Here is a 26,375-nt window from a genome sequence, read left to right as displayed (position 1 = left end):
CAAAATCCACCTGAATCGAAGAACAAAATCAATGAAATGCCTTTTGCCCCTGTGAAAGAAAGCGTTTTTTCTTTTTTCAGTCTTCCCGAGATGATTCTTTTTTCCACCGTAAAAGCAAGAGAGGCCCTCAGGTTGTTATATATTTATTCAGAACATTTTCATGCAGCCTCTCTAGGAACTTGATGAAGTGGCTTATCAAATAAAAATAATTTAAAAACCCAAAATATATTAATTGAAACCCAGCATATTTTTTTAAAAAGCCAAACCCATCGTAAAAACAGATTGGGATAGCACACCTTTCTTACTTGCAGACATAAGAACATAAGAAGAACGTAAGAAGAGTTCTGCTGCATCGGACCAGTGAGGGTCCGTCTAGTCCAGCCTTCTGTCTCACACAGTGGCCAACCGGTTCCTCTCGAGGTCCAGCACCAGGGCAGAGAGGCCGAGGCCTTCATAAGACCATTAGAAGAGCCCTGCTGGATCAGACCAGTGAGGGTCCCTCTAGTCCAGCATCTTGTCTCACACAGCGGCCAACTAGTTCCTCTGGAGGTCCAACAACAGGGCAGAGAGGCCGAGGCCTTCATAAGACCATTAGAAGAGCCCTGCTGGATCAGACCAGTGAGGGTCCCTCTAGTCCAGCATCTTGTCTCACACAGCGGCCAACTAGTTCCTCTGGAGGTCCAACAACAGGGCAGAGAGGCCGAGGCCTTCATAAGACCATTAGAAGAGCCCTGCTGGATCAGACCAGTGAGGGTCCCTCTAGTCCAGCATCTTGTCTCACACAGCGGCCAACTAGTTCCTCTGGAGGTCCAACAACAGGGCAGAGAGGCCGAGGCCTTCATAAGACCATTAGAAGAGCCCTGCTGGATCAGACCAGTGAGGGTCCCTCTAGTCCAGCATCCTGCCTCACACAGGGGCCAACCAGTTCCTCTGCAGGGCCAACAACAGGGCAGAGAGGCCTCGGCTTTCATAAGAACATCAAAAGAGTCTTGCTGGATCAGACAATGGGCCATCTAATCCAGCATGCTTTTCTCACAGTAGCCAACCGGTTCTTCACAGCAGCCAAGGCCTTCCCCTGATGTTACCTTCTGGCACTGGGATTCAGAGGCTGACTGCCTCTAAACATGGAGGTTCCGTTTAGTCGCCATGGCTAGTGACCACCAATAGACCTCTCCTCCATGAAACTGTCTAATCCCCTTTTAAAGCTGTTTATTCCTGTGGCCATCACTACATCTTCTGGCAATAGATTCCACATTTCAAACTATCATTGTGTAAAAAGGTATTTCCTTTTGTCCATCCTGAACCTACTGCCTATCAACCTCACTGGATGCCCTCGAGTTCTAGTATTTGGAAAGAGGGAGAAAAAATTATCTTTGCCAGCTCTCTCCACCCCATGCATCATTTTATAAATCTCCCTCATGTCCGCCCCCCCCCCCCGGCCCGGTCATATCTTTTCTAAACTGAAAAGCCTGGGAAAGAGAAGGCTTAGAGTGGACATGATTGCAGTCTTCAAATATTTGAAGGGCTGTCATGTGAAAGACGGAGCAGGTCTATTTTCTCTTGCTTCGGATTGCAAGATTAGATCTGATGGGTGGAAATTACAAGGGAGTCTATAACGGCTAAATATCAGGAGAAATTTCCTGACTGTCAGAGTGGTTGAGCAGTGGAACAGACTGCCTCGGGAGGTGGTGGAGGCTCCTTCGCTGGACGTTTTCAAGCGGAGGCTGGACGGCCATCTATCGGGTATGTTGTAGGGCTATCTTTCGGCTCTGCTCCTGCAGAGTGCCAGGGGTTGGACTCGATGACCTGCAAGGTCCCCTCCAACTCTCACATTCTATGATTCTATGACTCTTCCGCCTTCCTGGACAGAGAAGGTCCTCGAGCCCCTGAATCAGTGGCCCAGAATTGATCCCGAGAAGCTCCAGTGAAAGTTTAGTGGGCAGCAGGAGCTTTCTCTGCCTGGAAAGCTGGTCAGAGGCGACAGTGCTGAGCTGCGTGGACCAAGTGGCCTGGTCTGGTTGGATACGAAAACAAAGGAGAGCGAAAAATGGGGGGGTGGGGGAGCTGATGGTGTAGTGGGAAAGAAAGTAGTTTTTTAACCATATGACGGCCCCTACATATTTTGCCTGTTACTGGTGTGATATGAGCCAGATTCACCCATGCAGCGGGCATACCAGAGAGCCTTCTGCGGGCATCACCAAAGTGGTTGTGTGTGCAGGAGTTCCCATCTTCAGTCCCTGGCATCTCCAGTGAAAGCGTCTCAGGCAGCAGATACTGAGAAAGCTGCTGGGGACCCCCTGATTTCGATGTCACTTACCCCCACTCGATTGAAAGCTGTGGGGCAATGCATCTTTCTGGTGGTGGCGCTACTTACAGGGAAGACATCCACACATCCTACCCGCCACAGTGGCACTCCAGAATACCGGTATCACCACCTGTAAGGCCATGCAGATGCCTCATTCTCACTTAGTTGGTCCAGCTGAGGAACTCCAAGCTGTGGAGGGGGCTTGAACAGGCCTGTAGCTACAGTGGGGCATCTCGGGGCCTGGCCCCCTGATTTAGTGCCAATTCCCCCCACTTCCCATCCAGCCCAGGCCCCCCCACTTCCACTTTTAAAATTTTATTTGTGGTGCTCCCTTGGGGGTGTCTGTGTGGGGTGCCCCCCGACTTATTTAAAGGCCCTCTGAATTTAAAATATCCTAGCTACAGGCCTGGGCTTGAATTCCCTTGCATCACCCCTATCCCAACACCTTCCACATAGAAGAATAAGAGCAGAAGAGATTGGATTTATACACCACTTTTCACTACCCCGAAGGGGTCTCAGAGCGGCTGACAATCTCCTTTCCCTTCCCCTCCCCACAGCAGACACCCTGTGAGGTCGGCGGGGCTAGAGAGCTCCTTTGAGAACTGCCCTTGAGAGAACAGCTCTGAGAGAACTCGTGACTGACCCAAGGCCACGCCAGCAGCTGCATGTGGAGGAGTGGGGAATCAAACCCGGTTCTCCCAGATGAGAGTCCGCACTCCTAACCACTATATCAAACTGGCTCTCACATAGAAAAATAGCATGTCAAGGGAGATTCATAGAATCATAGAATGTGAGAGTTGGAAGGGACCTTGCAGGTCATCTAGTCCCACCCCCTGAACTCTGCAGGAGCATAGCTGAAAGATAGCCCTACAACATACCCAAAAGATGGTCGTCCAGCCTCCGCTTGAAAATGTCCAGCGAAGGAGCCTCCACCACCTCCCGAGGCAGACCGTTCCACTGCTCAACCACTCTTACAGTCAGGAAGTTTATCCTGATATTTAGCCGGTAACGACTCCCTTGTAATTTCCATCCATTAAATCTAGTCTTGCAATCCGGAGCAAGAGAGAATAGGTCTGCTCCATCTTCTACATGACAGCCCTTCAGACATTTGAAGACTGCAATCCTGTCCCCTCTAAGCTAAGCCTTCTCTTTCCCAGTCTAAACAGACCCAACTCTTTCAGCCTTTCCTCGTAGGATTCCAACCCCCTCACCATCCTGGTTGCCCTCTTCTGGACACGCTCGACTAGGCTAGAGGGCTTCTCCTTAGTATCTAGCTTTCAACATGCAGGGGACTGTGTACAGAACACCCTTCGGACGGGGGAGACCCGCTTCTCAAACGACTGGACCACTTCGGCCTGAACATCGAATGCGTCGGGATTCCGGAACTTTCCTCTCTCAGGGACTGCCCCCCTTTCTGCTCTTCTTCCTCCTTGCCTCCCTGCCCGCACTCGGATGCCTGACATTCTTCTGCCCCCCAATGTCTTCCCCCCACATTTAAATCCCCTCCCAGGGCGCTCCCCCCACCCCAAGAGCCCTAATCCGTCCGCCTTCACGATTGGGCTCTTTGACAGCAGCCGCTTTGTCCTGCTTTAGCGAGATATCGATTTTCCCTTTTCAACATCAGAGGCCTCTCTGCTGCTTTGGAAAGAAAAAAACCCACCTTCTTTAATGTGGCTTTATCGCTAGCTTTTAGGCAAAGGTGATCCAAGCTTTCCTTCCCCCCCCCTTCCCTCCCGTGGAGGAGAGCGGAGCCGTGGTTTGCAGCCTGATCTCTCTCCCCTGACCCCCTTTTTGGCAAGTCACGTTTGGCAAATTGTACTTGTAAATTAAAGGAGGGAGGGAAATTAACCCGGCTTAACCTACCGGGTTTTTTTACAGTCCCCCAGAGAGTCCAGAATCAAGATGCAGCCTACGAACAGAATAGCATTTCATGCCGGGGCAGCGCCGCGTAGTTAATCCTGGGCTTTTACTGTCTGGGGCGAGGGGCGGATTCTGACGGAATTCTCTTTTCTCCCCCCCCCCCCCCCCATATCTCTCTGTTTTCTTTTCTTTTCTTTTTTCTTTCCTTCATTAACTGGTTCCTTCACTCAAATGGATGATATAAAATGCAGACGAGAGAGAAATATGAATCTGGTGCTTATGCTGCAAGACAAGGCCCCATTTCTTTGGTGTAAATCCAAAGAACAAGGGGGAAAGACTAGTGTCACAAGAGTCCCAAATATACAAATTCCACTGGTAGAAAACACCATCAAAGATTGCCAAAACAATGAGGAATTTCAGACAGACGATATAATACGGAAGAGGAATGGTTCCCAAACGGTTTCTGGTCTGTCATTTCAGACAGAACCGTTTTAGAACCGGTTCCCTACCGCAATATATTTGTAATTTCACACACAAACGCTTTTGTCCTTTTTAGGAAATGGGGCTGAAGCGTTTTACCTGTCAACAACTTCCAAGTATTCTTCAGTTTCCTCCCCCGGTTCCGATGTGCTTTTCCCCACCGTTTTTCACCCGCGCGGGCAACATCCGGCTTTTTTTAAAAAAAAACATTTGCTTTATATTGTTATAGCGCTATAATGGTACAACACAACAGCATTATATCAACCCCATTGGAATGCCTGGAGTGTTGTATTACAGCGCTATAGCGCTCTAAAGCAAACGTTAAAAAAAAAGCCAGAGATTGCCTGCATGGGTGAAAAATGGTGGGGGGAAAGCGGGAAAAAGCGGTGCAGTCTGAAATGGCAAACCGCTTCAGATCCAGGTCTTTACCGGAATGGGAAAGCCATGTGTGAAATGGCAGCCCTATACCGGTTTACTCCACGACGGATCAAAAACGGCTTCAAAACGGGTTAAAAAGGGTAATGTGCAATTCCTCACTATATTAAACAATTATAAAGTTGGTACCCCCCCCCGTGAGCTGACTGTTTCAGATATTTCTATTCCGCTTTTCCCTCCCGTGGTGGTGGGAATTGCCATCAGGTAAGAGCCGACTCACAGAATCACAGAGCTAGGAGGGCCCCTATAGGCCATCTAGTCCAACCCCCCAGCTTGATGCGGGATCAGCCGAGAGAAGTGTTTGTCCGGCCGCTGCTTGAAGACTGCCAGGGAGGGGGAGCTCACCACCTCCCCAGGCAGCCGAGTCCAATCTTGCACAACTCTGACTGTCAAAACGTTTTCCGTAATGTCCAGCCGGCACCTTCCCGCCCTTAATTTAAACCCCTTCTTGCGAGTCCTCTCCTCTGCTGCCAATAGGAATGGCTCCCTGCCCTCCTCTCCGTGACACAGCCCTTCTTCAAACCATTCAAGATGGCAATCGTGTCTCCCTCAGCCTCCTCTTCTCCAGACTGAACCTTCCCAAGTCCCTCGGCCTTTCCTCGGAGGGCTCCTTGGTCTCCAGGCCCCACGATCGTCCTCCTCGTCGCTCTTCTCTACACCCGCTCCAGTCTGTCCACATTCCTTTTGTGAAGTGAGGCCTCTTCTCTTGCTTCCAGGCACACACGTTTGCATGTTCACAAGCAGGGGTCATGTTGTAGAAAAAGAGGTGCAGGAGCTCATTAGCATAACTCATTAGCATAACTTATTTGCATACGCCACACCCCCTGAAATCACCAGAAGTGTGTCAGAAGGCAACACCCACCGCTCAGGCTCCACTGGACTGTTTTGGATTGCTAGCTATTGGGGGGGGGGGGCTTGCAGAGGAGGGGGGGCTTCTGCCTGAATAAAACTTGGTCTTAAAGGTGCCACTGGACTGTTTCCGACCGGGGCCTGGGGGGAGCTCTGCAACTTACCTGGCTGCTTCTTGCTCTGACTGAGGGCTGCTGGGAGCAGGGGGTGGGGCTTGTTGCATGTGCCCGCCCCCTGGGCTCTTTACTGCCGGAGCTCCGCTCCTGTGCGCTCCTGCAGGAAATGACCCCTGGCATGATTTTCCATGGTGTTATGCACATGTTTCTTCTTCTCCTACTGTGCCACTCCAAGTTGGATCAGCCAGGCTAGACTGCTCTCATCAGATCTCAGAAGCTAAGCAGGGTCGGCCCTGGTTAGTACTAGGATGGGAGACCGGCAAGGAAGTCCAGGGTTGCTATGCAGAGGCAGGCAAAGGCAGACCACCTCTATATGTCTTTTGCCCTGCCCCAGACGGCCCAGGCTAGGCCGATCTCATCAGATCTCGGAACCTAAGCAGGGTCAGCCCTGGCTCGTTCTCAGATAGGAGAACAGCAGGGAAGTCCAGGGTTGCTACGCAGAGGCAGGCGATGGCAAACCACCTCTGCATGTCTCTTGTCTTGAAAACCCTCTGGGGTGAGGCTTACCGATGATTGAAGAGTTTGTTCCTTTGCTGATCGGGTACCCGGCTTTTAATGATTACAATAGGATTGAATTTTCTCCCGTAATACTGGTTTGACGGCTTTTATACACTGTGAGTGCTGTGTGAAGGATCCTTCCTCCTACATGTACCATTTCAAAGTCTTCTGTGCATCATGAGTACTTTATGAAGTAGTATGAACTTCTTGAAGAAGAGCGATCGAAACGAAGATCAAAATCCGGAGTCTTCGTCTTGTCTGTGTACCATTTATGGACCTGCACTGTTCTTATCTATGTGCCATTTATTTGTTGTTGTTCAGTCGCACAGTCGAGTCCGACTCTTTGCGACCCCATGGACCAGATCACGCCAGGCCCTCCTGTCTTCTGCCGTCCTCTGAAGTTGGCTCGATTTCATGTTCGTTGCATCTATGACACTGTCTAACCATCTCATCCTTTGCCGTCCCCGTCTTCTTTGACCTTCAATCTTTCCCAGCATCAGGGTCTTCTTCTCCAGGGAGTGCTCCCTTCTCATTGGGTGGCCAAAGTATTTGAGCTTCAGTTTCATTATCTGGCCTTCCAGGGAACAGTCAGGGTTGATTTCTTTTTGGATTGACTGATTTGATCTCCTTGCAGTCCAAGGGACTCTCAAGAGTCTTCTCCAGCACCATAGTTCAAGAGGAATCTATTCTTCGGCGCTCGGCCTTCCTTATAGTCCAACTCTCGCAGCCATTTATGGACTTGCACTATTCATGGACTTGTACATTGTATGATGTAAATTTATTTTACTGATATATGTGGTCCTGTGCTATTTTGATATAAACTACCTCTGTTTTGCATGATTTTTGAGCACCTGGGGTCTGCATTACTTATACAGTGCTTGCTTGCTTTCTGTAACCCTATGGGGTTGCCCTACGTTAGCTGAGAGTTTTCTTTTCTTTTTGTGATTATTGTGTGTGTGTGTACGTGCACGTGCTCCTCGAAGTCATGGTTGACTCCTGGCAACCCCTAGTGGGGCTTGGACGTTTCAGAGAGGTGGCCTGCGATTGCCTGCCTCGGCGTCTTGGCCCTGGTATTCCTTGGAGGTCTTCCATCTGAGTGCTTGCCGGGATCGGCCCTGCTTAGCTTCCGAATTTTTGCTCACAAGCAATGCTCCCTCTAAGCTGTGGAGTAGCAAAAATTCTACTTTGTGAGCTGCTGGCATTAAAGTTGTGAGCGAGCGATTTGGCTACGGCATAAATTAGTTTGCTCCGGAGCCTTCCTTCCTGAGCTAAGACGAAAATGTGTGAGCCGGAGGCTAAAAAACTGTGAGCTAGCTCACACTCACTCAGCTTAGAGGGAACACTGCTCACAAGACTCCACAGCTTAGAGGGAACATTGCCCACCACCCCGTGCCACTGCTGAAAAGGTCTTGCAGGTTTTGGAATCTGTCCCCTGCCCACCAGCTCTATGCATCCAAGGCAAACGTGGTTTAAGAGCACACACCAGCCTCCTTTCGACTCTGGGGAGGGGGAATACTAATTATTTTATTGCCTTCCTCTGGCCTTTAGACTACTAGAAGTGGTTCCGGAAGATCTCTGTTCAGCATAGCGAGCGCCTCCAGTCTTGTGGGGCTCCTCCATCGTCGTTAACAGCTGTGTTCAGGCCGATATCAAACCGGCAAAGCTTTCCTCTCAACATGTCTCTGAGGCCATTTCCGCAGTAGTGAAATTCCCCACATTGACATTTTTAAAACTGCGCATGATGTGAAAAATTTCTGCAGTCGGTTTTTCCTCACCAGGTGCAAACCTGAAGTTCTCTCCTCCTTACTCCGTGTTTTCGGGATCCCCCGTTTTAGCGAGTTCCGAAAACACAGGGTAAGAAGGAGAAAACGTTGGGTTTGCGCCCAGTGAGGAAAAATCTACTGCTGAAAATTTCACATAACGCGCAGTTTTAAAAACGTCAAGATGGGGAATTTCATTTCCTTTGAACCAGAAACTATATTTCTGAACGCATGGCCTAAGGAACTGATTAATAGACCACACAAAGATACCATCGAAATTATGTTAGACGCAGCCAAAACTTCCATAGCCTCAGCTTAGAAGGACAGTAACCCACCTTCGATTGAGACTTGGTACAAGAAGTTATGGAACCATTTTCTCATGGACGCTGTCACCAGCAGATTACCATCCCCTTCCCAAGACTCAAACCAGGATGAGTTCACCAGCAAGTGGTATCCGATTTTGGATTTCTTGTCACAGAAGCAGTTAGTATCCTCTCAATGGTCCCAATTTCACTTATGGATTTGATGTTTGACTGAGCACTATATTACAAACTCCACTTAGGACATTTTATTGGTTATCTTTACTCATCTCTATGCAAGTCGACTAATGTTTAACCGGTCCAATAATGTGTTTTAGCCACATATTGTATTTGTACTGCTAGAACTGCTATCAATGTGCTACATATATATTGTTTTCATCTAAGAGTAATAACCACAACATATTGTTCTGTGTTTACAGTTATGCTATTCATGTTATGCAATTGTTTCAAAAATTCAGTACGCCTTTAACATGTTATTCTGTATACTACAGTTTTATTATGACATTTATTCTAATTATTAATAAAATAAAAATTTTCAATTTTTTTTTTTTTTAAAGATGGGGAATTTCACTTCTGCAGAAATGGTCTGTGCCGGGACAATCTTCAGGGGTTGGTTGGCCGAGGCCTTCACCTGACGTTGCCTCCTGGCACTGGGATTCAGAGGTTGACTGTCCCTGAACATGGAGGTTCTCTTTTGTTGCGTGGCTGGTGGACGCTGAATGGCCTTCTGCCGGTGTTCACAACCACCTTTCCTTTGGTGTTTCTCGTGTGCAGGGCTCCGTGGCTTCAAGTGGATCTCCGGTGGCTACCCCGCCAGCATCCACACCGGTCACCAGCCACAAGCGCATGGTCATCCCGAACCAGCCTCCTCTGACGGCCACCAAGAAATCCACTTCCAAGCCTGTGGCGCAGCCCTCTCCAGTTCCCGTGACGCCCGTGGGCACTCTGAAACCTCAGCCCGTTCCAGCCTCGTACACCACGGCCTCCACGGCGACCCGGCCGACTTTCAACGTGCAGGTGAAGTCGGCTCAGCCTGCTCCGCACTACCAGCCTCCGGCCCCCCAGTACAGCAGCGGGGTCCCGAACCAAACCCCTCAGCCTCCCCCGCTGGCCCCCTATGCTCCGTCTCAGCCTCGTGGGCCCAGTTATGGCTACTCGCCCCAACCGGTGCATTATCCGGAGCCTAGTTATGGCTATGCGCCCCAGCCGGCTCGCTACGGTGGGCGAAATGGAACGGAACCATCCTACATGCCACAGAACACCTGGAAACCAGAAGCCGGGCAGCCGGGCGGACTGCACCCTCCATCCAATATGAAGAAAGCCTTCCTCACCGAACCGGCTCCGGAACTTCAGCCCCCTGCCTTGCAACCGAAGGTAAGAGAGTCAACATAGAACCTCTAGAAAGGTGCTGGGAAGTTTATTGGTTGGTTGATTACCTCAGCTATGCGCTGCTTTTCTTCCCAGCCGGACTAGCCCAGACTATTTATTTGCTTCTGTATTTACTTTATTTGTATCTCGCCTTTCTCCACCCAAAGCAGCTTCCATTGTCCTCTTCTCCTTCACTGCATCCTCACGACGGCCCTGTGAGGTAGGTTAGGCAAAGAGTGTGTGACTGGTCCAGGGACACCCAGCGAGCTTCCATCATTTGGAGTTGGGAGTAAGCAGCGAAGTGGCTAGTTTTGCAGATGACACGAAGTTGTTCAGGGTGGTGAGAACCAGGGAGGATTGTGAGGGACTCCAAAGGGATCTGTCGAGGATGGGCAAGTGGGCGTCAGCGTGGCAAATGGGGTTCAATGTGGTCAAGTGCAAAGTGATGCACATCGGAGCCAAAAATCCTAACTATAAATACATGTTGATGGGGTCCAAACTGGCAGAGACTGACCAAGACAGAGATCTTGGAGTCGTAGTAGATAACTCAATGAAAATGTCAAGACAGTGTGTGATTGCAATAAAAAAGGCCAACGCTATGCTGGGGATTATTAGGAAGGGAACTGAAAACAGATCAGCCAGTATCATAATGCCCCTGTATAAATCGATGGTGCGACCTCATTTGGAGTACTGTGTACAGTTCTGGTCACCACACCTCAGAAAGGATAGTATAGCATTGGGAAAAGTGCAGAAAAGGGCAACTAGAATGATAAAAGGGTTGGAACACTTTCCGTATGAGGAAAGGTTAAAACGCTTGGGGCTCTTTAGCTTGGAGAAACGACGGCTGAGGGGTGACATGATCGGGGTTTACAAGATTATGCCTGAGATAGAGCAGGTTGAGAAAGAAGACCTTTTCTCCCTTTCTCACAATACAAGAACTCGTGGGCACTCCATGAAATTGCTGAGCAGTCAGGTTAGAACAGAAAAAAGGAAGTCCTTCTTCACCCAAAGAGTGATTCACACATGGAATTCACTGCCACAGGAGGTGGCGGCGACTACAAGCATGGGCGGCTTCAAGACGGAACTGGATAAGCATATGGAGCAGAGGTCCATCAGTTGCTATTAGCCACAAGGTAGAGATAGGAACTCTCAGGCTGGGGTAATTGATGCTCTGTCATCTTGGTGCTTGGGGGGGCAACAGTGGGAGGGCTCCTAGTGTCCTGGCCCCACTGCTGGACCTCCTGATGGCACCTGGTATATTTTTGGCCACTGTGTGACTGAGTGTTGGACTAGATGGGCCATTGGCCTGGTGCAACACTGGCTTCTCTTATGTTCTTATCATGGTCAGTCTTGTCTACTCAGACTGGCAGCGGCTCTACAGGGTCTCAGGCGGAGGTCTTTCCCATCACCTCCTGCCTGGTCCTTTTCAACTGGAGATGCCGGGGATTGAACCTGGGAGCTTCTGCATACCAAGCAGAGGCTTTTCCACTGAGCCATTGCAGTTCCCTAAACCAGGGCTGAACGGAGGACATGGGCTAGGAATCCATGAGGGGAGGGGCCATGGGGAAGAGCTTTTGCTTTGGATGGGGAAGGTCCCAGGTTCGATCCCCGGCATCTCCAGTTAAAAAGGACCAGGCGGCAGGTGATGGGAAAGACCTCTGCCTGAGACTCTGGAGAGCTGTAAAGTGGGGCTGTGGAAGATACTGGGGAGAGCTGTCAAGAGGGGCTGTGGCTCAGTGGAAGAGCCTCTGTTTGGCATGCAGAAGGTCCCAGGTTCAATCCCCAGCATCTCCAGTTAAAAAGGACCAGGCAGGAGGTGATGCGAAAGACCTCAGCCTGAGACCCTGGACAGCTGCTGCCAGTCTGAGTAGACAATACAACAAACGTAGAGCCCAGCGGGGCACCTTTAAGACCAACAGAGGTTTATTCAAGGCATGAGCTTTCGTGTGCCTTGCACTTTTTGTCAGATACAATAGAACGGCAGGCAAGGTTCAGACTTCCAGCCAGAGAATGAACACCAAATTAACATACAAGGTAATGATGATCAAGATATGCAAAGTGACACTAAATAGCAAGTGAAGGTTAGAAGGTCAACAGTTGTCAAGCAATAAATATGTCAGACTAGCAGTTGTTGTTGTTCAGTCGCACAGTCGAGTCCTTCCGGTCTTCCGCAGTCCTCTGAAGTGGGCTCAATTTCATGTTCGTTCCATCGATGACACTGTCTAACCACCTCATCCTTTGCCGTCCCTGTCTTCTTTGACCTTCAGTCTTTCCCAGCATCAGGGTCTTCTTCTCCAGTGAGGGCTCCCTTCTCATTGGGTGGCCAAAGTATTTGAGCTTCAGCTTCATTATCTGGCCTTCCAGGGAACAGTCAGGGTTGATTTCTTTTAGGATTGACCGATTTGATCTTCTTGCAGTCCAGTCTTGCAGTCTAGCAGATAAACGTCTAAAGGTGTTTTTTCTAATTGTGGGAAGTGTCTGGAAATCCTCATTCTCTCCCGTCAGGCGTGGAGGGCACTGTTTTGCTGTTCAGCCTCCGTCTATGAGTTTGAACCCTTACCTTCCATTCCAGTGTATCTGAAGAAGTGTGCGTTTACACCAAAGCTCATTCCTTGAATAAACCTTTGTTGGTCTTAAAGGTGCCCCTGGACTCCAAATGTGTTGTACTGCTACCGACCCACACGGCTGACCAACTGAGTAGACAGTGTTGACCTTGAGGGTTCCCAGTGGTTTGATTCAGCAGCATCAGGCAGATTCATGTTTGTCCTGTCTCTAAAGCTGATAAGGAATCTCATTAGCGAAATGTGCTCCAGGAGTGGAGGAGGTCAGGGCACGTCATAGAACAGGAACACACACACACACACACAAACACAAAAAGCAACTGAAAGCTACATTTTGTCACTGGTTGCAAACAAAAGAATCGTTGTGGGCAAGCAGTACATGGTGCATAACTGTGCAGGAGGTGTTCATAATGTAATACCTGGCGTTCTTCTTCTTTTGTGGGCACAACCTTGGGGTATGATGCCTCCGTAGATCTGGAGTGTGAGGGCATCCCTCAAGTCAACAGCACTCTTGGGATGGGCCTAGTAGTCCACACCACAATAACTTTCCAAGGACTCCCTAGAATCATAGAATAGAATCATGGAATCGTAGAGTAGGAAGGGACCTCCAGGGTCATCCAGTCCCACCCCCTGCACAATGTGGCGAATTCACAACTACTTCCCCCCCCACACACACACCCAATGACCCCTATTCCATGCCCAGAATCATAGAGTGTTAGAGTTGGAAGGGACCTCGCAGGTCATCTAGTCCAACCCCCTGCACTCTGCAGGAGCATAGCTGAAAGATAGCCCTACATACCTACAACATACCCGAAAGATGGTCATCCAGCCTCCACTTGAAAATGTCCAGCGAGGGAGCATCCACCACCTCCCGAGGCAAACTGTTCAACTGTTCTACCACTTTTACAGTCAGGACGTTTCTCCTGATATTTAGCCGGTAACGCCTCCCTTGTAATTTCCACCCATTGGATCTAGGCTTGCAATCCGGAGCAAGAGAGAATAGATCTGCTCCATCTTCTACATGACAGCCCTTCAAATATTTGAGGACTGCAATCATGTCCACTCTAAGCCTTCTCTTTCCCAGGCTTTTCAGTTTAAAAAAGATATGACTGGGGGGGGGGGGGTTAAACAGACCCAACCCTTTCAGCCTTTCCTCATAAGACTTGGATTCCAACCCTCTCACCATCCTGGTTGCCCTCTTCTGGACACGCTCGAGCTGGTCAAACTCCTTCCTACAATGTGGTGCCCCAAACTGGACACAGGACTCCAGGTGAGGCCTGACCATGGCAGAACAGAGCGGAACGACCACCTCCCGTGATCTGGACACAAGGCTTCTGTTAATGCATCCTAAGATTACATTAGCTTTCTTCACAGCCACATCACACTGCAGGCTCGTGTTTAGCTTGTGATCCACCAGGACACCTAGATCCCTTTCACATGTGCTGCTGTCAAGCCAAGAAGATGGCTAAAACAACCCTCCAGGATCCCTGGCTAAACTGGCCTGGAGAACAATTTCTTCCTGACCCCGAAGTGGCAATCAGCATTTCCCTGGGCGTGAAGCAAAGGGCCATAAGAACTAAGCACTGAGGCAACCCTTCCTGCCCTCCCTCTCATGATCTGCCTACGTTCACACAATCCACATTGCTGTCAGGTGGCCATCTAGGCTCTGTTTGAAAACCTTCCAGGAAGGAGAGCCCGCCACCTCCTGAAAAAGCCTGCTCCACTGAGGACCTGTCAGGAAGCTCTTCCTAACGTTTGGCCGAAAACTCTTCTGGTTTAATTTCAACCCGTTGGTTCTGGTCCGACCTTCTGGGGCAACAGAAAACAACTCCACACCATCCTCTATCTGACAGCCCTTCAAGTACTTGAAGATGGTTTTCTTTTTGATTACATATATGGTTACATCATGATTACGTTCATGGTTACGTCATGGTTGTATGCCAGTCCCTGACACTGTTGGTGGAGTTTGAGGAATCTGCTCCGTTTCGGAGGGAGAATTCGGTGGGAAACTTTGCCTCCGAAAAAGACAACCAAAATATGTTGGACATGTTTCAAGAACCTGCATCCTTGATACCATGCAGATGCTTTCCAAGGGTTGCTAGCCAACCACACTTGACGGTTCTGATCTGCAAGGTCTCGCTTGGTCTGGTGAACAAACCGGGGAGTCCGAAAAGCTGTTCAGTTGCAGATTCTACCCGGGTGCATTTAAAATCTATTCTAGATGGGGCCAGCTCTCCAGTTTGGTGAGTCAGTTTGATGTAGTGGGTAAGTGTGTGGACTCTAATCGGGGAGAACCAGGTTTGTTTCCCCCACTCCTCCACTTGCACCTGCTGGATGACCTTGGGCAATTACAAGTTGAAAACACTCAGTGTATCTGGGATTAAGTGTTTGTTTATGTTACTCACAGGAAGTCACATGTTACTCACAGGAAGTCACATGTTTCTCATGTAACCAAGGTTCTTTAGCTGTAGGATGCCCGGGAATTTTCTCCCTGATCTAGGAATTTGATTGGGACTAAAGTGTCAAGGTGTATTACCATTTTATGGCTTCTCTTCCCGTCTTTGTTTTGGTGTTCTGAAGAAACAAGAAGAGTAAGCATACTCTCTCTCTTCTAGTTTTGTCTTTGTAGTGTAAGGATGCAGCCGATTTAGCTCTGTTGTTTTTTTCATCCCAGTTACCCTTCCCTATGCTAGAATTTAGTAAAAACTTTATATTTTAATCACACATGGACTCTCAGTCTGAATTATTTTACTCAGGCTCTGCTGGGCTATATTATCTCTGCTAAATACCATTTTTTCAATATCTCACTATCACCCAACAGGTATAAATCCAATCTCTTCTCTTCTTCTTCCATCAGAGACTTTCTAGATTTTTCTCCCCTTGACCCACCGTGGTCTTCTAGTGCCGCTTCTTGACCCCGATCTTCTGTCCATCTTGTCCTCCATGTTTTTCGGTGCTAAACCTGGCGTTCTCTCTGTGTCTGTGTTTCCTCCTTTCTGTTTCCGCCTTCGTGCCTATGTCGAGGAACCGGGGGGGGGCGGGGCGGAGAGACCTGATTCCGTTTGGTGCGTTTTTTTCGTTCTTTTGAGCCCTAATGATACAGGGGGTGGCACTCACGGTAGCTAAGTAACAGCTGCCTGGTATTATTAATCTTACTTAACCTCCTACATAATTTAGCTACCTGGAGGATTTTACCCCCAGATAACTACAGTGTGTATCAGTGCATTCAATGGAACGCTGCCCTTAAACATGGGGGGGGGGGTGTCCACCATTAGATGAAAACTCTTCCCGAGACAGTGCATGCAGCAAAGCCGGCCGTTCCGCTTTCCTTTATGCACGCTGGAGAAATGTTGGTCAATTATGTGCGCAAGGAAATTGGTATGCAGTAATGGCTGGTTCTTTTCGGGGGCCCGTTATGTGCCTGGGTAGCTATCTGCCTCCACAGCAAGGGGACATTAATATAATTCCGAGGGCTTGGGGTGTGTGTTTTGGCTGGGTAAGGTTAATTTTAAGAACATTTGTGAGCAGGGCTGCCAACTACCTGAAGGACCGCCTTTCCCCACATGTCCCCCAGGGAGCACTGAGGTCGGGGTCGCAAAACCGTTTGGCCCTCCCTGGACCGAAAGACTCCAGACTGGTCTCTACCAGGGCCAGGGCCTTCTCGGTGGTGGCTCCGTACTGGTGGAATGAGCTCCCGGAGGACATCAGGGCCCTGCGGGACCTTTCACAGTTCCACAGGGCCTGTAAAATGGAGCTCTTCCACCAGGCCTTTGACTACAAGCCGCCACTAATAGCACCAACTACATCAACAACATCATCAATACTAACTGAACTGAATACTACTAACTAACTATGCCAGATGCCGACCGGGGCCATTTTTTGGGGAACATCCTATCATGGCCACCGGGATTGTTATTGCCACCAGCACTTTATTTATTTATTTATTTATTTACACTTATATTTATACCCTGCCCACGCTGTAAACAGGCTCTGGGCGGCTTACAGACGACGGCAAAGTGAGCCAAATTAGCATGAAACCATAAAACATTAAAATAATATAAAATATTCTTAACATTACAACAATAGCATTGAGGTGCTCGCAGTATTAAAATAGATAGCGTGAATTTCCATTCCGGCAATCTTCTGATCTTACGGCCAGCCCTGTGGTCCAGATATTAAATGGCGTAGTCCATAGTGGGCCAGTCCCATATTCCAGATGTTCAGTGGAATAGTTGGTGGTAACGGTGGTAGGGGCAGCTCCTATTTGAAAGCCTGGCGGAAGAGCTCCGTCTTACAGGCCCTGCAGAACTGCACAAGGTCCCGCAGGGCCCTGATCTCCTCTGGGAGCTCGTTCCATCAGTAAGGAGTTGCCACCGAAAACGCCCTGGCCCTGGTGACGGCGAGCCTCGCATCCTTTATGTTTATTTTATTCTATTTATTGTGAGCTACAACTTGGTATTAGGGTTGCCAAGTTTGAATTCAGCCGCAGTGGGGGAGTCCCGGCTGGCGCGCGTGCCGCATTCACGTCACCCGGAAGTGACGCAGGCACGCCGGGCATGCTGGGGGCGGGGCCACGACCATCCGAGGGAAAACCATAGAGTTTGCAAAGTTGTTCTGGTTGTTCTGTTCTGGTTGCGTTCATTAAAGCTGAATCACTCGCTGAAATCACTCTCTGACTCCTTTGTTAAGTAGTCGACTTAACAAGGTCCCCTCAGGGTTAGGAAATGGAACAAGGTCTCCTTTTCATCCGTGCTTTCGTTAGGGTTTGCATTTGCTCACGTATGGCTCACTCCAGGCAATTGCAGGCCATACTTGCTGATGCTCAGGTCATTGGAGGGCGGAAACCAGCGCCAAGGTGGGGGGCACAATTGTCCTGGGGAGAAGGAATTAAAAGAAAAAGAAAAAGAAAGCCTCGGCAGCTTACATACACCCCCTGGCCGGTAGCATTAAAGCTAGGGCTCTGGAGGGGAGGCAGAAAAGTTTTAAAAGAAAAATTATCCTTTCTCTGCTTACAGGAAGTACTGACCATGGAGTTTCTGGCGATTACTAGAGTTACCTGGAAGTGACAACTCTATGGTCAGCACTTCCTGTAGACAAGGCTTAATTTAAAAAAATAATATATATATATATATATATATATATATATATGTATTTTAATTTTACTGCCCCCCACAGCTTTAATGCCACTGCTCAGCGGTTGCATGTAATGAAGCGGTTGCACGTAATGACCCTCAACCTGATCCACCTGGCCCTTTGACCTGCATAGCAGACCGCCGAATTGGCCTCTTCAGTCAAAGCCAGTACGATAAATTTTAGACACTTGGAATCACAGAGCTGGGAGGGTCCACAGAGGCCATCTAGTCCAACCCCCCGCTCAATGCAGGATCAGCCTAGAGCATCCCTGACAAGGGTTTGTCTAGCCGCTGCTTAAAGACTGCCGGTGAGGGGGAGCTCGCCACCTCCCCAGTCAGCCGATTCCACTGTTGCACAACTCTGACCGTCAAAAAGTTTGCCTAATATCCAGCCGGTACCTCCCCGCCCTTAATTTATACCCATTCTTGCGAGTCCTCTCCTCTGCTGCCAACAGGAACAGCTCCCTGCCCTCCTCTAAGTGACAGCCCTTCATATCCTTCAAGAGAGCCATCCTGTCCCCCCTCGATCTCCTCTTCTCCAGACTGAACCTTCCCAAGTCCCTCGGCCTCACAGGGCTTGGTCTCCAGGCCCCCGATCCTCCTCGTCGCTCTCCTCTGCACCCACTCCATTCTGTCCACATCCTTTTGGAAGCGAGGCCCCCAGAACTGCGCACAAGACTCGAGGTGTGGCCTGACCAACGCAGTGTACAGCGGGACTAGGACATCTCGCAATTTGGATGTTATGCCTCTGTTGATAGACCCCAAGATCGCATTAGCCTTTTTGAATTGCAAGGCGAGCTCGAAGGGAATTTAGTTCTACTTGCCACCTGTCACCATAAAAAATAATAATATCTTCCCTTGTGGATTTTGAACGTTTAACGGCCGTTTAAAAAAAATAGCAAAAAAATAGCCATTTGAGCGTATAGACGGGAAGGTTTGCAAAAGAAATGCATCTTGAAGCCGTACGTAATAAAAGAGAATGTTTATTCTTCGGGTCCCATTAAGCCTTTTCCGTTCGAGGTGTACCCGTAATGATTTGTTTTCCCACTTTTCTGTCGGAAGCCTTATTATCGGCCCGCGCAAAGCATACCTTGCCTCCTTTTCCGAGCAGCGGCGGCACCTCTCACCGGAGCCTGCAATTAGATGTTTTATGAAATGGGGGGGGGGGGGGAGATAACATGGCTACGTCTTGTCTGAGGCCTCCAAGCCAACCCCATTTATATAAAATTATACGCGGACACAAAGGATTAAGCGTTCACTTTGGTGCGCAGATCTGTCCTTTTTGACCAGCCGCTGCGAATGGTCTTTTTTTGGTAACAGAACACTTTGTACTTTAGAGATAATTGACTGTGGAATATGCTGTTGTTTATTCAAAAGCAGGTCACGCAGAAGAGAAAGACAGAGAGAGAGACGCGAATCATGGCTGTGCTTTCTTACCTTATCAGTGATGCCCGCGCGTATCTCTGATTGCGTGTGGGTCTCTTGTGTAGGTTTGGTTTTCCATCTGATGTGTGGTTTAGTTTCAGCTTCGGTCAGACTTGCAGGGGGCTAAGACGACCCGCAGGGAAGCGAAAGCAAGAGAGGCGGTCGCCTTTGAAGGTGGGTTCATCTAGAGCAGGGGTGTCGGACTTGTTTGTTATGAGGGCCAGATCTGACATAAATGAGACCTTGTTGGGCCGGGCCGTGTGTGTCATAAAAGCTAATGCCAGGTAACGGAGGTATAAAATTTATAAAGGACACAAACACAAAGGGGTGGGTTTTTTAATTTAAAATAAAAACATGCTTAAAACATTAGCACTCTTGCAATATTTTGTTTCTTTAACACTGTCTGATAACAGACACCCCTTGCTCTGAATGATTGCACCAAAATGTCTGTGCTGCTGCAATCTTGAGTATGCTGTTCAGGTGTGTATCTGTAAGCTGCAAACCTACGACGATGCAGCAGCAGCAGAACTGGAAGAAGAACCAGAAGACAGCCAGTTCCACTGCGGACCTGATAGAAGCCCTCCGGGGGGCCTGATCCAGCCCCCGGGCCACATGTTTGACATCCCTGATCTGGAGCCGAATTTAGGTGATAGCTTTGGAGGGTACCATGGCTCAGTGGTAGAGCATCTCCTTGGCATGCGGAAGATCCCAGGTTCAATCCCCGGCATCTCCAGCGAAAGGTGATGTGAACGACCTCTGCCTGAGACCCTGGAGAGCTGCTGCCAGTCTGAGTAGACAATACTGACTGCGCTGGACCGAGGGTCTGACTCAGGATAAGGCAGCTTGATATGTTCACAGGGCAGCCATATAGGCCTGCAGTAAAACAGCTAGATCTGCTTCCATGAGCACCTGAGTAGGCAATACTTTGATGGACCAGGGATCTGGTTCAGTGTAAGACAGCTTCATATGCTCACGTGTTCATAGGGTAGCCTTGGTAATCTGCAGTAAAAGAGTGATATCTGAGTCCACTAGTACCTGAGAATAAGTCAGAGTTGTGCAACAGTGGAATCGGCTGCCTCAGGAGAAGAAAAGAGGTGAGATTAGATTTATACCCCGCCCTTCACTACTCAAAGGAGTCTCAGAGCGGCTGACAAACTCCTTTCCCTTCCCCTCCCCACAACAGACACCCTGTGAGCAGTGTTCCCTCTAAGCTGAGTTAGTGTGAGCTAGCTCACAGTTTTTTAGCCTCCGGCTCCAGGCTGTGGAAGGTCAGTAGTTCAGCAGTCCGAGACCCGGGTGCCACATGATGGAGTGAGCTCCCGTCTCTAGTTCCAGCTCCTGCCAACCTAGCCGTTCGAAAGCAAGAAATTGCAAGTAGATAAATAGGTACTACTTCGGTGGGAAGGGAACAGTGTTCCGTGCGCCTTGGTGTTTAGTCATGCTGGTCACATGACCACGGAAACGTCTTTGGACAGCGCTGGCTCTTTGGCTTTGAAGCGGAGATGAGCACCGCAACCCTAGAGTCGGATTCGACTGGCTTTCAAGCAAGGGAACCTTTACCTTTACACAGATTTTTGTCTTGGCTCGTGAGAGAGGGCTCCAGAGCAAACTCATTGATGCAGTAGCCAAATCGCTCGCTCACAACTTTAATGCCAGGAGCTCACAAAGTCGAATTTTTGCTCACAAGGGTATAGCCTGTGAGGTAGGTGGGGCTGAGAGAGCTCTGACAGAAATGGCTCTTTTTCAAAACAGCTCTTATCAGAACTGTGGCTTGCCCAAGGTCATCCAGCAGGTGCAAGTGGAGGAGTGGGGAATCAAACCTGGTTCTCCCAGATTAGAGTCTGGATTCTTAACCACCTCACCAAATGGAGAAGGCACATGTACGGGTAGTTCTTGGTTCTGCCCATTTGCAAGAAGAAGAAGAAGAGGAGGAGGAGGAGATTGGATTTATACCCTGCCCTTCACTACCTGAGGGAGTCTCAGAGGGGCTTACAATCTCCTTCCCTTCCCCTCCCCACAACAGACACCCTGTGAGGTAGGTGGGGCTGAGAGAGCTCTCTCGAGGACTGCTCTTGAGATAACAGCTCTGAGAGAACTCGTGACGGACCAAAGCTCACACCAGCAGCTGCATGTGAAAGAGTGGGGGATCAAACTCGGTTCTCACAGATCAGAGTCTGCAAGGGGCTTGTCGCTCAGTCTCCGGAGCTTGATTTAAACGCAGTGCTTTCTCAAATGCACCATGGGTGTTCTCCCATGCGACAAGACTAGAGACGATGCACCAGCATGAAGTCCCAGGGGGAAGCGCTCTGGTTCAACCAGCATCCTGGTGACACCAGGCCCTGGCCACGGCCTGGCACTTATTCTGCCGTGGATCGGTTCCTGTGGCACCAAGATGGCTGCAGCTAAAGGGTCAAAGCGAGATCCAGGGATTCTGTTTCTGGCGATCCCTTCATCCATTTTAGTTTTACATCAAGCCTTTGCCATCACTCAAGTTTGCGGCTCCGTCAGTCGGAACGATAAAGGTCCCTTTTAAGAGAAAACGGGATGATGGCGGGGAGATTTCGGGAGACGTCTGAGGTTTCCTTTCCCCGCTTTGCCTCCTGCAGCGAGGACGACGACGACGGCCCCGCCGAAATTATTTACTTCCCGTTTTAGACTTTAGACAGTGACTCATTATGCCCTGGAAATATGATTGCTGTAATGTTTTTTTATTTTATTTTATTTTTCGTGCGGTAGCTCGGCATCGCGCTAGAGGAACGGGCGCTCGGGAGCCCAGACGCCTGTAAAAGTCAGCTCTGGGCTCTAAAAATACAGTATTTGCTTTTCCCCCCGAGCTGTCAACAACTTTCAGTCCAGCTTCTTTCTGTCACAGGCGCACGCACGCAAATAGCAAGGGGAAGAGGGAAGCGGCTCTGGCGGCGAGCTCACCCACAGGAAAACTGGGGGGAACTTGCTCGGCTGTGGGGCTTTGGCCTCGGCAGTGAAGGGGGCTGCTGCAGCGTTTTCGAGAAGGCCACAAAGCGATCCCTGATCGTCCACTTCCAAAGCAGAAAAGTACGCATTAAGTATTGTGGATACGTGCCTCAAGAGAGCGGCTGGTCTCTGAACATTGCCCTCAAATCTGTGTGCATGAACTGTTGTGTGCTTCAGCCAGAATGATACCAAAGGTTAACCTGCCACACCCAGCAGTGCTCCCTCTAAGCTAAGTTAGTGTGAGCTAGGTCACTTTTTTTTTAGCTTCAGGTTCACACGTTTTCGTCATAGCTCAGGCAGGATGGCTCCAGAGCAAACTAATTTAGGTAGGCCCCGGTCACACGGAGCATTAGGCACGCTAGAGAGACGGAAGATAGGCGGATTTTCCGGGTACGATCTCACCGCCACATCTGGGAAGCGTAGAGCTCCCGTGGCTCACCCGAGGCTTCACTCCGAAGATGCGCTGTAAAAAACTAGTACTTCCGAGGTACTATTTTCCGGAAACCACGGGGCAAGGGCGGGCGTCAGATTACATTTCCGGTGTTAGCTCGTGGCATCTGGCGCCCACCCATGTTCCGTCGCGAAAAGTTTTTTTTTGTCAAGTCTCCACGGGTGCGCACAAGCGCCCAACGGCGCATGCGAACACTTGGGTTAAAAAAAAAAACACAACACCCACGGCGGCGCTTCTTTGCCGCGCCACAAGAGTGAGGTATGATTGGCACCTCCCCCCCAACCACGGGACGTCGGGTGGGACGTTTGATCCAGCTGCTGCGCAGTAGTTTGCTCCGGGGCAAACAGCCACGCCTCCCCCCGCGATATCCGGCCCGTGTGACCGGGGCCGTAGTAGCCAAATCGCTCGCTCACAACTTTAATGCCAGTAGCAGCTCAAAAAGTAGGATATTTGCTCACAAGTCTCCACAGCTTTTATGTACTGGACTTGAGGCAGCTCTTTCCAAAAGTGATTTTTTATTCAGCTCAGAACAGAGCAGACATACAGAACGACCCAACTATATACAGTTTGAACGAAGGAAAACCACACCCCCTAGAACCATAATATCCAATCGATAACGAGTGCTTGGGACCAATAGGAACTGTTCCCGCCAAATGTCAACTACTGTCCTGATTGGTCTGTCTCCCGACACTGACCAATCCTGTTGCAGATTTCAGGATACCAAGAGTCAATGAAGCTTGTGGCTGAGGCTCAGGCATTCTGCACTTACAAGTAGCACAATACACAACAACAGCTTAGAGGGAGCATTCGTCCCACCCCAGCCTTTTTTGAGCCTGCGGACACCTTTGGAATTCTGACACAGCACAGTGGGCATAGTTATGAAATGGCTGCCACAAAATGGCTGTCGCAGGAGGTGGGGCCAACCACAAAATGGCTGCCACAGCTCACTTTGAGTCACACAGTGAAGAATCTTGAGCCATGAGGGCAGCTGCTGCCAAAGCAACATTTTTAAAAACCCGCACAGCCAATCAAATCTCCAGGAGCCAATCAGAAACCTTGCAGGGCAAATACCGAACCTGACCCTGTCCAACAGTGGGAGGTCTTCTGGAGTCCTGGCCCCACTGGTGGACCTCCTGATGGCATCTGGTATTTCTGGCCACTGTGTGACAGAGTGTGGGACTGGATGGGCCATTGGCCTGATCCAACATTGGCTTCTCTTATGTTTTTATAGGAACTTTGAGTCTGGGGCAAGGGATGCTCTGTATTCTTGGTGCTTGGGGTGGGTGGCAACAGTGGGAGGGGCCTTCTGGTATCATCTGGCCCCGCTGGTGGACCTCCTGATGGCCCCTGGTGTTTTTGGCCACTGTGTGATACAGAGTGTTGGACTGGATGGGCCATTGGCCTTATCCAACATTGGCTTCTCTTATGTTCTTATGGATAAGCATATGGAGCAGAGGTCCATCACTGGCTCTTAGTCACAAGGTACAGATAGGAACTCTCGGTCTGGGGCAGGTGATGCTCTGTATTCTTGGTGCTTGGGGGGGGGCAACAGTGGGAGGGTGTCTAGTGTCCTCCTGGCCCCACTTCTGGACCTCCTGATGGCGCCTGGTGTTTTTGGCCACTGTGTGACCCAGAGTGTGGGACTGGATGGGCCATTGGCCTGATCCGACACGGGCTTCTCTTATGTTCTTATGTTAAACCACTTGGTGGGCACCAGGGAAGATGTTTGCAAGCACCACGGTGCCTGCAGCTCTTGAACACTACACAGTAAGCCCAAATGGAACAGCAACAGGACACCACTGGTGGTCACAGATAGTTCTGAGAGGAAGAAAGAGAAGAGATTGGATTTATACCCCGGCCTTTTAGTACCCAAAGGAGTCCCAGAGCGGTTTACAATCCCCTTCCCCTTCCCTTCCCACAACAGACACCCTGTGAGGCAGGTGGGGCTGACAGAGCTCTGAGAGAACTGCCCTTGAGAGAACAGCTCTGAGAGGACTTGTGACTGACCCAAGGTCACACCAGCAGCTGCATGGTGAGGAGGAGTGGGGAATCAAACATGGTTCTCCCAGGTTCTCCACACTCTTAACCGCTACACCAAACTGGCTCAGACCAGTTCAACGCATCCTTCATGATCTGCAGTCTATGCCGGACAATGATACTCCATCCTCACAGGCGTTGGGAGGCGAATCCTTTCTTGACCAGAGATAGCCTCCTCACAGCTTCTTACTCACAATAATGTGGTTCCTAACACGGGCACGGACTCTGGGACCACTGCCAGCAATAAACCGAGATGCCAAATCTGTCCCCCGTATTCACTCTGATCACACAGTCACCAGTCCTAACAACACCAGCCGTACCATCTCAGGTTCATTCACTGGTTCATCTTACGGTGTGATATATATTCCCTTGGATGTGAGCAATGCCCTCCCACTCTCTACCTCAGACAAACCTGTCAGTCCCTATTAGGGATCCCAAGTCCCCCTGCCCCAGAAGCCCATTCCCTGGTGGCGCCGGATCGGGCCCCGGGGGGAACCCAGACATGTGCGTCACCCGGAAGTGACGCGGGCACGCCAGACACTCTGGGGGAGGGGCCACGGCCATACAAGGGAAAACTCTATGGTTTTCCCTTGTATGGTCGTGGCCCCACCCCCAGCGTGCCTGGCGTCATAACTTCACTTCCGGGATCCACCCAGGAGTCCCCCGCCTCCAAGGTAAGTTCCACTTGGCAACCCTAGTCCCTATGCAAAAGAATAAATGGGCCTAGATCTGGCATCCAAAGCCGCAACACTGAAAAACCAATGGGAGACCATTTTGATCATAGAGTCCTGGAATCACAGAGTCGGAAGGGGCCACGGAGGCCATCTAGTCCACCCCCCTGCTCAGTGCAGGATCAGCCCTGGAGCATCCCTGACAAGGGTCTGTCCACCCGCTGCTTCAAGACTGCCAGCGAGGGGGAGCTCACCACCTCCCCGGGCAGCCGACTCCACTGTTGCCCAACTCTGACTGTCAAAAAGTTTTTCCTAAGTTCCAGCCGGCACCTTCCCACCCTTCATTTCAACCCATCCTTGCGAGTCCTGTCTCTTCTGCTGCCAACAGGAACAGCTCCTTGCCCTCCCCTAAGTGACACCAATGTTCCCGCTAAGCTGTGGAGTCTTGTGAGCAAAAATTCTACTTTGTGAGCTACTGGCATTAAAGTGGTGAGCGAGCGATTTGGCTACTGCATAAATTACTTTGTTCTGGAAACATCCTCCCTGAGCTGAGACAAAAATGTGTGAGCTGGAGGCTAAAAAATTGTGAGCTAGCTCACACTCACTCAGCTTAGAGGGAACACTGGTGACAGCCCTTCATATCCTTCAAGAGAGCCATCCTGTCTCCCCTCGACCTCCTCTTCTCCAGACTGAACCTTCCCAAGTCCCTCAGCCTTTCCTCGCAGGGCTTCTTGGTCTCCAGGCCCCACGATCTTCCAGGACATTCTACTGCTGACCTAAGCGTGGCAGTCCTCAAAAAAACAAAAAAACATTCAAGGGGAGATTATAACGTGAGATTGCTGGATTTGAGTTAATTCACAGGTTCAGAACAATGGATCCTCCAGGGCTAAATAGGGAACCTAGCATTCTTACCTCAGGACAGCAAAGTTGGAGTCCAGTGGCACTTTTACGACCAACAGAGTTTGATTCTTTTTGTGTGCACCCACGTGAAAGCTTAGATCCACAATTAAACTTTGTTGGCCTTCGAGGTGCCACCGGACTCAGCCTTTGATCTGTTGCTTCAGACAAGCATGA

General features: G+C 49.9%; 1 protein-coding gene across 2 annotated transcripts in view; it reads left to right on the top strand.

The window, feature by feature from the left end:
- Positions 1-26,375, top strand: part of LOC107113843 (lipoma-preferred partner homolog) — a 430,270-nt gene that overhangs the window by 299,391 nt on the left and 104,504 nt on the right. For both annotated transcript variants that reach the window (XM_015415237.1, XM_015415238.1), the window contains one exon: positions 9,458-10,057. In XM_015415237.1, coding sequence (XP_015270723.1) covers positions 9,458-10,057 — 600 coding nt within the window. The remainder of the gene's footprint in view (positions 1-9,457; positions 10,058-26,375) is intronic.

The sequence above is a fragment of the Gekko japonicus genome, unplaced genomic scaffold, assembly GCF_001447785.1.
Source record: "Gekko japonicus isolate JY-2015 unplaced genomic scaffold, Gekko_japonicus_V1.1 scaffold210, whole genome shotgun sequence".
In the NCBI taxonomy this organism is placed as follows: domain Eukaryota; kingdom Metazoa; phylum Chordata; class Lepidosauria; order Squamata; family Gekkonidae; genus Gekko; species Gekko japonicus.
This window is presented reverse-complemented; position numbering and strand designations above follow the sequence as displayed.